Here is an 11,746-nt window from a genome sequence, read left to right as displayed (position 1 = left end):
ATGCAAACGAGATACTTTGCCCCACTCCCTCCTGACCACAAGACGTGCGCCTGCCTTTCTGGTCTGACATATTTGTAGTTTTTTAGCCGAGGTAGAGTTTATTTGCGCCGCACACATTTTGATTGATTAAAAGATGTCAACAGCAGAAGACTTGTCCATACAACCATACATAACATGTAACAAAATAAATTCCCTTACAATATTTATGAAGACGTCTTGTAAACTGCAGTCAAGTTAACCAGTAAGCTAATGCTAGCGTTAGCAAGAAGACAACGAATGCATTTAACACATTATTGTGTTCCCCAAGAATAATACAGCATCTTCAATGCAATTCATCTGATATAACTACTCAAAATACATCCACAAGAAGTGAAAACAGAGCGCACAGTTCTAAAATCAGCAAAAAGACTGACGCTAATGCTATGTAAACGAGGGCATCATAGAATAATATGAGAGTGAAATACAGTTGATTATTTTTGTGTCATCTCAAGCTTACTGCTATACTGTGTCCGTCGTTTCCATAGATTGAAGGAACTGACCCATCAACAAAACGATGTCTTGTTTTGTTTGTTTTGTTTTGTTTGTTTATTTCGAACATTAAAAGAAATACAAGAAAAAAAGTAAAAAATACAGAAAATTATATAGAACATAAAAAAAAATTATATTGCATTATAATTTTCCCTTTATAGTGAATTCATATTTGTTCAAAAGGGAGTAGAAGGAAGCTAAGCCTAAGTCTTTCGGCGAAGTTTTTGGGATGGGGGAGGAAACTGGAGTGCCCGAAGAAAACCCACACGGGCACGGGGAGAACATGCAAACTTCACACAGGGAGGGCCGGAGGTGGAATGGAAACCGCTCCCTCCTGTGAGGCGGACGTGCTAACCAGTGCGCCATTGAGCTGCCAACTCAATTGTAATGAAGTTAAAATTTCAATCAAAACTGAAACCCCAAAGATGTTCAAAAAAATAAACGCTTCTCAAAGAGCAAACAAAAGTGAAATACAAGTGAACTGCACTTAGCTTACGTGCTAGCAAGAATTGCTGAAGGTGCTCCAAGATTTGCACTTTGTTTGGATTTTACTGCCGTCGTCATGAAATATAGGCTGTCTTATCAAAAACAATTCTGCATAAAGGTCACTCACATGATTAAACTTCCCTTCTACATAAACCACAAATGTGGAGGAGGGCAGTATATCGGAAGCCTGCTGTGTGTCATTCTTTTGTTAATCATTTCCTGGAAACGCAGGTATTGAAATGATTCCTTCACCCCCTAAAAATTATTGCAATAGATAAATAAATGAATAAATAAATAAATAAATAAATAAATAAATAAATAAATAAATAAATAAATACATAAATACATAAATGTTTTAAACAATAGAAGCATAGCATGACTTTTTCTTTCCCTGCTAGCTGGGTTGACTTGTACTGCCTCCAGTGAGGCCTGACCAAATATGGTCGCTAAAGGGCAACAAGCAGAACAAGAGCAGGAAAAGAAGGAGTGTCAAAACAAGCCAGTGACATTTCAAATATGTTTCCTCGGGCACGCTTGAGTGAGTGCGCTCGCTGGCTCAAGGTTAACTTCGCGGTTCTCTTGTCGTCGACTTTTTTTAAGTCACCGTGACTCAGCAATTCTGGTCATAAAGTCGAAAACCGCAGTTACATTGAGTGATGCAGTGTGCAAAAAAAGGGGCTTTTTCCAAAACAGATCACATGCTCTTCCGTGCGGGTCACGCGTGTCTCTCCGGTTTCTTGACACTGGAAGCACGGCATAATTTGATTCTCATGTGACCCGCCTGTGCATGCGGGGGCCCCGTGTGTGCGTGTGCTTGCGAGCGTGCGCGCGACACGATCATGAGTCGAACTGCAACGGCCTTTATCGTCAGACCTCGTCTGAGGCCTGCCTTCAGCCTGCAGCCTGCATGTCGGGTTCGAATACATTTTGGGCCTTACTGGCCTGTATAAATGCCAAGGACATTAGAGTATGTTGTAGGTAATTCCCACTGTACACATTTTGAACAAAAAAACAACGGTTTCAGGTTAGAAATGTATGTTCGCCCTACAATAATGCTCAATTTTGACTGACACTTAAACAGCGTTGGTGCAGTGCAGAAGTCTATTGTGAAATTATTAGAGACAAGTGTACCCCATCATGAGAGCACGCTGAATTGATCACAACCGAGCAGAGAGATGCAGAACTTGCAATGCCTTCTCCTCTCAACGCAGGTCTTTTCGCTCATCTTAACGTCACGTTGCAAAAGCAAAATGTCGCCTGCGCATTGCTGCAAATGGAGTCGACTGTAGCGTGCGCCAGTTGCCCAGAAACCACACAGCCAATGGCTCACTGTCTCTCCCTCTCCTCTCTCTATCGCAATTTTTTTTTTTTTTTTGGTGGTGGTGGTGGTGGTGGTGGGGAAGGGGGGGGGGGGGTACTACGTCGCGTCAAGCGCCTGCGCCCAAACGTGAAATGCAAGCGTGCATGCTTGCGTGCGTGTCAGCAACAACCTACTTTGCACACTGCCGCTGTCTCGACTGATTGGCGTTTTCCCGCGGTTACGCCTCGCATCACGCTAGTGCGCGCTGTAATGCAGCAAACGTGCATGGGTCTCCTGCTTCACGTTGGCGTGCAAGCTTCCCTTATTTGCTCACAGCCTCAACATCGTCTAAGAGAGGCAACAGACGCTTGTTATTATTGTTGTCAATAAATAACTTTGACTTTGCTTGAACATTTTTATGGAACTCATTTGAAGCAGAAAAGAAGATCGTTTACGTGAAAACGAAAATAGGTTGTAGTTTACCTTTTAATTTTTATTTTACAAAGTAATATTTTATAACCGCCACAACTGGGTCACTGTCACAAAAGCAACGCGTTATTAATAACTCGGCTTTTTTTTCATTTAAAAATAAAACGAGGCACATCATATGGCGTGCGTGCAAACAGCAGGAGTAGTCATCTAAAATTTATTTCAACGACAATCGCCACGTGGAACATTTAAACACACAAATACACGTTGGAATTGTATTTCTTTTATTTCAAAATTTGACCTACATATTATGTCGTTTCAAGTATAGAGGTGGAAATGCTCTCGTTCCGTTTCATTTACAACTGTACAATGCTCGATATAATACAAACTCGCTACAAATATAATAATAATAATAATAATGATAATAATAATTATTATTATTATCATTGGTCGTTTTATTTTACTAATATTAAATCAAAATCGTGTTTTGTCTGATTTTTAATGAACTGATAAATGCACAATGATTATCTTCCAAAGCTAAAATTAATATACAATGAATGAACATTCTTACCTTGATACAAATGATCTTTTTTACTAAGACAGCCTACAGACAGAAAACAAAACAAAACAAAGTGTCATAATATGTTTTGTTTGTTAGGGTTGTATAAAAGTGTTAACTCGAAAATGCATTTCTGGTCACATCAAATGTTAAATATAGCTCATTATGTCTTGTCAAAGTGTTTCATGAGCTGTTATTGTAACTCTTTAGTTAACAAGACGTAGCGGTTGCAAAGTCAACATGCCCTTTCAAAAAGGAATTTTTGTGACCAATTCATACGGAAAAATGTTTAGGGGAGAAAATGAGCGTTCTTTTGTTGTTGTTTCATTTTAAATTAAAATGGGTGTTTTTAGCTGAATGTAATTGTCTGAATTTAAATTGTTTTTTAAAATTCAAATTAATTTTCGCACATGTTTTAAGAGCTTGCACACGCAGTAGTAACGCATCAGTCAGATTTAAAAACAGATGAAATGAGGCTGAAGGCCTATTCGAATGAAAACATTTTGTTTCATATCTTTTGTTCACGTTGTTTTTCTGATGAACGCAGGTTTTGAGTATTTAATCTATGTCTCTTTACCATGTTAAAAGCAGGTAGGATAACGCAGGTTTTGTGTATCTGATTATGTCGCTTTACCAGCAGGGAGGATTCGGCGTGCGTAAAGTAAATATAAAAGCGCATTTATATGAACAATAAAGCGCTGGAAAATAAGCGTGATTATAGGTATAAATATTAACTGCACCTAGAATGACAAAATAATGCGATGATAACGTCTGACAAACCATTTCATCATCCTTTTTACACTTCACGCTCTCTTATGGCTATTGCCTGATCAATATTTCAGATTTAACTCTTCAATTAGCATTTTGGTGTGAGATGGGAGTGCTCGTGAATAGAGCTACATTAGAATACACAGAAGTTAAACCCATCTTCTTTTGAAAAGTTTACCGGTGGGACTTTGTGGCTTGCTCACGGGAAGGAGCGAGCAGCGAGTCCGCCACTTGGGCACATTCCAACGGGCTCCACAGCACTCAGACTCCGCCCCCACCGTCGTCCGTAGCAACAAGCTGGCCAATCAGGCTCCGCCACCGCCCGCCCCTGCAGAATGCGGTGCCTAGCAACAGCGCGTTACGTCACCCCCCCCTCCCAATCTCTTTCCTTCCCCTATCGTCCACGCCAGATTGCGTATTATGGGATGTGCGGAATTAAGCAGCCCGAGGAAGACGCGAGGTAACGGGCGCGAAGAAGAGCGCAGGGCCGCGGGGGATTGCGAGCGAGCGGCTCATCATGGAGCTGTCTGCCGTCGGGGAGAGCGTTTTTGCTGCAGAGTCCATCATTAAGCGACGGATCCGTCGGGTATGGTGTCGCTCAGCCACTGCTGCCGCTTTTGGATTTTTTTTTTAGCCCTCCATACTTTTTTGGTTCCGCCTGTTACGCAAGCTTGTGTTTGTGCAGCGTCGACATGCACGAACCCGACGGTGCCTATAATCCAGTTGTGCGTACGTGTGTGTTTGTGTCGTTCGCAGGGTCGTTGGGAATATCTGGTGAAATGGAAGGGCTGGTCTCACAAGTGAGTACTGTACGGTATACAATTCTCTTCTTAGCAAAGATGTTAGGTTGTGGAGGGGGCAGCGGCCCCGCGTGACGGCATGCGGAACTACATAAATATCAGCTCAAGGCTGTTGCTTATTTGCAGCCATGTTTTCCATCCGGGTTTACGCTAGACAAGCAGTGGGGAGCCCTGACCTATATTTATAATCCCAATTCAACCTTTCGTTTAACGAAATAAAATGATTTTATTATCAACGGTCAATTTTTCATTTCATTAGCGATTCGTTCCCTTGGCTTCACTGTTTCCAATACACACGACGTAAAGTGGTATAAACACGTGTGCCATGGTTGGAAGAGTTGAAGGTACGATTGTAGCTATCTGAAACACAGCTAAACCAAGTGTGGATTTTAAATGCATAGCAAATGCATAGCGTAGTGTTAACTGGTGCTCAAGTGTACGTGTGAGTGTATTCAGGGCCGTCTGGCTGGCTGGTGCGTGTCTCTTGGGAAACATGCCTCTCCTTGTTGCAGGTACAGCACATGGGAGCCAGAGGAGAACATCTTGGATGAGCGCCTCCTGGCAGCTTTTGAGGAGAGGTGAGTTCAAAGCTACGTTCCAAGATTAGTGCTGCTCTCACTTCAAAACACGGAAAGTAGAAATTATTAGGACACGCCCAAACAGTGACGTGCAGTGAGGTTCATGACTGGGGAGGCACTGACGTCACCCCCCCCCCCAAAAAAAAAGTGAACTATTTTAATTAAAATCTCATACCAGCAGTCTTCACACATAAAAACACTCAATAAAGCACATGGAATTAAAAACTTGTTTTCGATTGTGCGTACCACTCCGTTTGAAAAGACATGCTCCTAAGTCCCGTTGTCCGAATCAAACCTTTTAACTCCAGAGTTGCTCTTCCTTTACTGATGACCTCCTGCTTCCGAAAATCCATCGTTGAAAATCGTTTGGATATGTAATCCTCCATTGTGAAACGAATGTAAAACGAAACAAATGGATGACTGCTCCTCAGTTGTTCACTGTAAATTTGACTTGGAGATCTCTTATTCTACAGGTAGGCGCATGAAGCATCCCAGGATCACTAGCACCCCCTGCAATAAGGCTGGAGAACCTTTTTTCGTAGCCTCCGTAAGGTCTCCTTTCAAAGCCGTTTTGTTCATCTAAAGAAACATGACGTTACAGACAGATGACTAAAAACACAAGATATTATATACACCATCTTAACTACGGAAATTAGCTAGTATAGCCGCAGTGTTTGAACACTTAAACAGTGACATAAAGACAGAGAGTAGTTCTGTCTAACTGCATAGCCTGTCAACACAGGCAGCCGTGTGATTACGCAATCCTCAGAGGAGGCTAGACAGGAAGTTGGCTCCTCCAAGCGAATTGTCTTCCATTTTAAAATAACTATAAAAATGCAGCGATTTTTGGTTCAAAATGATACAAAATTATTGAAATTAAAAGGAAAATGACTATAATAAAAACAATTGAATTTGTTTTTCCCCTTTTCATGATGGCAGGGGAGGCGTAGCGTTGCCTCCTCTGACCGCACGTCCCTGCGCACAAAGTCAGTCAAATATCACACTCGATATTATCGTTATCCAGCTCGATGGCCAGGTAACTCAAGATATTGCCTGCTTGCTTTAGCACAGGGGTCACCAACCTTTCATAAACCGAGAGCTACTTCCTGGGTACTGATTAAGGCAAAGGGCTACCAGTTTGACACACACTTCTGAAATAGCCAATTTGCTCAATTTAGCTTTCACTATGTGTTGTTATTGTCATTTCCAGGTCACATGTAAGTGTGATTTTTACAAGAATAGCAGAAATACAGTCAAACCTCGGTTTTTGACCACAATCCGTTCCAGAAGGCGGTTCGAGAAGCGAATCGGTCGAATTCCGAATCTATTTTTCCCATTGCAAATAATAGAAAATTTTGTTGTCTTTTCCAAGACAAAAAAAATGTAGAAATTTAGAAAATAATTTTAAAGTCCTGATGTACTTTCCAGAATTTAAGTGGACCTAAGTGCGCAGGGAGTTTAATTTTGTCCAATCGCGCAACTGCAGCGCACCACCGAACGCGCAACTGTAGCGCGTCGCCGACCGCGCAACTGCACCGCGCTGGTCGCATTATTGTGACAGAGCCGTTGCTGAAAGTTAGAAAATATTTCTAAAGTCCTGATTTACTTTCCAAAATTTAAGTGGACCTCAGTGCGCAGGGAGCTTATTTTGGTCCGATTGCACAACCGCAGCGTGCCGGGCGCTCACTGTTACATTGCTTTAAGAGCGTCTTTGTGTTTTAGGATGGCTTTACTGCTCCCACTTGCTTTCTTTGGAGGCATGATTAAGGGTTAATACACTCCTCAAAGTAACGAAAATACAATAACTACGGAGTCAGTCGGCATCCGGGCCGCGCGGTCGGGTTTTCTCGGGTCCTCCCGGCTCATCTTGTGAGGTTCGACAATCAGAAACCGAGGTTTGACTGTAAAATAAATAGATGCAGCTCACTGACAAGTGCCGCTATTTGAGCTAATTTTAGAACAGTCCTGCGGGCGATTCATGCGGTCCTCACGGGCGACCTGGTGCCCGCGGGCACCGTGTTGGTGACCCCTGCTTTAGCATAATCAAAGCTAATAATAGATCTAAGACAATCATTTGTTGTTTTAAACATTCTATCGTTAATCATTTACATCTATTTTCATCCATAAGAGAACGTGAGAGAGAGCTTTTTGGGCCCAAAAAGCGAGGACCCAAGCCTGAGACGTTTCTCTTGAAGGTTGGTCAATTGAGTCTTGTACATATCTTGTCTTTGTTACTGTCACACTTTCAATAAAACTGAAGTGACTAATACTGCTGCTTGAGGATAGAGACATTACCTGGCTTTACAACAGTGATTCTAAAAATGTGTGCTCCTTGTAATGGTGTATGAAACACTGGCTGCCGAAATCCAGTTCAGTTATATTGAACTTTGTCATCATCAAACAGGCCAAAGCCAGAGAGAAAACGTACGAATTTAGACGAGATCCAGTCCGGCCCATTCAGGTCTCCTATCCGGTCCCGGAGCCCGTCATAACACAGAGAGCCCGGGAGGGTCTGCGCACGGTGGTCCCCACCATCTTCCCCCCGAGCGCAGTCAACCGAGGGGAGAGCGTCGCCAGCCAAGCCCTGGAACCAGAAAGAAGGGTCAGATCGGCAGCCAGTTCTCACCAAGAACCAGGTCCCAAAAAGCGAGGACGCAAGCCCAAATTGCGTCTGCATTATGAGCGGGGTGAGGATGAAAGCCTGGAACCCGCCCCCAAATTGTGCAGACGCTTCCCTCAGGACGAGGGATCTTCCGACCCCAGCCTGGCCCAGCTGACCAGAAGGTTCCAGGAGAAGACCACCATTACGCCCAGGTCCAGCAGTGAGCACATGGGCGTGGCCTACACCCGTCCGGACCAAGGAGGCAGGACTCATTACCTGGCGGTCCTGAAGCACCGTGACAAAAACGTGAACCTGCCGATAATAACGGGAGAAGAACTCGGGGTGGTATGCCCCCCCACGGCCCCGGGCTCCTCCTGGACACCTCGTTTCACCAACATGGACACGGTGACAGTCACAGACGTCACCATGAACCTGCTCACCGTCACTGTCAGAGAGAACTACACCGACAAAGGTTTTTTTCGAGAGAAAAGATGAGAGACTCGTAAGAGGTGTGTCAGAAAAGTTCCAAGACTAGTTTTTTTCAAGACTAATGGAACTAGCATTGATATTTTAGTTGCAAACCTTTAAAGAACATCCATCCATCCATTTTCTATACTGCTTGTCCCGCGGGGGTTGCGGGCGTGCTGGAGCCTATCCCAGCAGTCATCGGGCATTAGGCGGGGGACACCCTGAATCGGTTGCCAGCCAATCGCAGGGCACACAGAGACGAACAACCATCCGCACTCGCAGTCACACCTATGGGAAATTTGCAGTGCTCAATCAGCATACCATGCATGTTTTTGGGATGTGGGAGGAAACCGTGCTAACTAGTGCCCGCCACTCTTAAAAGAACAAATATTTGAAATCAAGATGTAGTGCACCAACACATGTAAACAGCATTGCAAAACTATACAGGTATAGATTCTGTACACTGTGAAAAATGACTACTACTACAGCTTATCAGTCGCGGTTGTGAAACTCTTCTTCGTTTATCTGCATCGCTGTATTATACTATCCCCAGTGGCCATGTTGTACACACCAAAAGGAATTTCACCAAATTAATTCACAATGCCATGAGCATCTGCTAATTCCTGGAAGAGGAGAGACCACCCCCCCACCCCCACGTGCTGGATTTGGTTCTCAAATTTGTCTTTTGTGACACCAGTCCTGGACACGTGGGTCACTTTATTAGGCACACATGTGCGATACCACAGCTGCGAGGCTCTGTTCGGATTGACACTGACATCATAATCTTACAATTGTTTCCTACTTATAATATTCTGCACCATTTCACTAAATGAGGAAGTCAAACAGTTTAGTTTGACTTGACCACTGCTAACATTATATTTCATAGACGGGTGTGCCAAAAGTAGGCAAAAGCTTTGTCATTGCTTTGAGATGCCACAAGGTGGCAGCAAAACAATGTTTTGTTATTAGACATGGCTTTCGCCAGAGTGCAAAGAGTCTTCCTTCCATCAGATCCTCTTTTTATGTAAGCCATTCTTCCTTGGCTTCAACCTAATTTTCTCCTTGCTTCCTTTTTCCTTCCTGACTTCTTATGTAGCCTCACTTTTTGTTGCTTGAATCTATTTTTCTGCTTTCATTCCTGCCCTCACTTTACAACACTTTTCTGTCCTCAACCCTTACCTCCGCCCTCCACCTCAGCCCTGACTTTTCCTTTCTAGCTTTCTTCTCAGACCCGCTTTTTATTTCCTCGTTCCTCCCTTTGCATGAAACTGCTTTTTGGCCTTTTTCCATCCAAACTTGTCTCATAGAATGCACTTTGTTCATGACTATTTTTTTGCCATTATTCTTAAGTACTTTAAAAAGTACATTTAAAAGTGTAACCCTACTTTTGGCCCACTCTGAATACATTGTCCACTATTTTGTATTGTGCAGGTGTACCTAATGATGTGGCCAGTTAAAGCTACTAACAATGACGCTACATGCTACTGTCATGCTAAAAATATATATATTTTCAAAAATAGAGCTTTCAAACATTATTTAAAAAACGAACTGTTGAATATGATTTAAGAGTAACATCATGCTTTTTTTGCACATTATATTGTTGGCCAAATTTAGAACACATTGTAGCCATCTTGACTGTCAACAAAGCTACTTTTTTCATTTTTGTGTACTTGTCCTTTATCCTTGGTTTCACTTTACTAGTCTCACTGTGTACTTTTCGCATTTTACTTGTCAGATCGGTAAAAGAATGAACGTCGTGCCCCACAATGAATTAAGCCAAGTTTGACCTAGATTGTGCTTTGCATGCTTTTTGTGCTCCATGTGCCGCTGAAATACTGAAAAAACATGACAAAATAGTTTGATCTTTATTCCCGCGCGTGCAGGGTTGCAGTATTCATGTTGAAAACGTGAAGAGGTATTGGTTACAATTGTTTGGAATAAAGCTATCAACTTGCACCTTATAAAGCGTTTTTCCTGTCATGTGTTCACGTACAAGACTCGAGTTCATTGGCCAAAACAAAAGTGTTTTTCGTTATCACGAAAGCGTAATACCGTCTTGGCCTGAATATAAGACGACCCTTATTATAAGACAACCCGTTCTTTTTCAAGACTCAAATTTGAAAAAAGACTTTTTGAACACCAAATTTAATTTTTATACAGAAAATGTACAGTACATCTGAAACAAATGATTATAACAATATATTTGAGAGAAAAAGCATGTTATTTTGCCTCATTTAAATATGTAAACTAAAGTGCAATCACATTTCTAAATGAATGGCTTCTGGTTTTTGAAATGTAAATAAACCAATCTACTGTGATAAAACAACAAAATTGCAATAACTACATTAACCATCAAAGTGAAGTCTAACTGTAACTGTAGTCTTGAAACAAATGTGAATAAGGAAAAACATTGCAATAAAATAATGCAAACTGCTACACTATTGTTGGGGAGCCTGAGGACTGTTTCGGCCCAAAATACGGCCCGCGGGCCATATCCGGCCCTTTGTGCGTCTCTGTCCAGTCCGCAATCATAAATTACATTTGATTACAACTTATTATTAATAAAAAAAATCTGTGTCGTACGTGCAATACAACTGTGCTGCTTTTATTTTGAAAGGTGTTGCACTTCCGTGTAGCGTGCGTGCATGTGAGCTGTGCGTGTAGGTGAACAGCGCAAAGTAATGCAGCCCTGAAAATGTGTGCTGACGCGAAGAAAAGAAAAGTTGACAAGGAGTGCCGTGTTTTCAACAAGACATGGACTGCCAAGTATTTCTTTACAGAACTGAAAGGTACAGCCGTGTGCCTGGTTTGTGGCACACAGGTCGCTGTGTTTAAAGAATATAATTTGAGTCGCCATTACACGACCAAGCATGAGGAAAAAGACAGAAATCTGTCTAATAAAGAGCGCGCAACAGAGGCTGATGCATTGCTAGCAAAACTGCAAGCCCAACAAGGACTTTTTATCAAACTTCACACCCACAGAGATGAAGCGGTCAGGACAAGTTTTGTCATTTTCCGCAAAATTGCCAGAAAAAGTAAGCCCTTTACTGACGGAAAGTTTATTAAGGAGTGCTTATTGGACTCTGTTGCACTGATACTATGTCCGGAGAAAAAGAGCGCATTTGAGAATGTGTCACTCTCCCGACGTACTGTAACAAGGCGGGTTGAGGACACATTGATATGTTTCTATAAATGTGTTGTAATTCACAGTTTGAGGAAAAGTTAAAG

At 42.4% G+C, this 11,746-nt stretch overlaps 1 protein-coding gene across 1 annotated transcript; it reads left to right on the top strand.

Annotated features, from left to right (window-relative positions):
• Window positions 1–4,457: 4,457 nt before the first annotated feature.
• On the top strand, window positions 4,458–10,483 carry cbx8a (chromobox homolog 8a (Pc class homolog, Drosophila)). The gene is made up of 5 exons (XM_088358379.1): window positions 4,458–4,656; window positions 4,827–4,870; window positions 5,383–5,448; window positions 7,577–7,643; window positions 7,853–10,483. The coding sequence occupies exons 1-5, from the start codon at window positions 4,588–4,590 to the stop codon at window positions 8,543–8,545; spliced, it is 939 nt and encodes a 312-aa protein (XP_088214505.1). The 5' UTR covers window positions 4,458–4,587; the 3' UTR covers window positions 8,546–10,483.
• The last annotated feature ends 1,263 nt before the right edge of the window (window positions 10,484–11,746 follow it).

The sequence above is a fragment of the Syngnathus floridae genome, chromosome 17 (assembly GCF_059516105.1).
Source record: "Syngnathus floridae isolate MCC-2025c chromosome 17, RoL_Sflo_1.0, whole genome shotgun sequence".
Lineage (NCBI taxonomy): Eukaryota > Metazoa > Chordata > Actinopteri > Syngnathiformes > Syngnathidae > Syngnathus > Syngnathus floridae.
Note: the sequence above shows the minus strand (reverse complement) of the source record. Positions and strands in the feature narration are given on the sequence as shown.

Bases quoted from the DNA above. Each gene is read 5' to 3' on its own strand.
- cbx8a (XM_088358379.1), top strand. From the start codon at position 4,588: ATGGAGCTGTCTGCCGTCGGGGAGAGCGTTTTTGCTGCAGAGTCCATC. The intron at 4,871-5,382 runs GTGAGTACTGTA...TCCTTGTTGCAG, and splicing joins TGGAAGGGCTGGTCTCACAA to GTACAGCACATGGGAGCCAG. The intron at 7,644-7,852 runs GTTGGTCAATTG...ATCATCAAACAG, and splicing joins CTGAGACGTTTCTCTTGAAG to GCCAAAGCCAGAGAGAAAAC.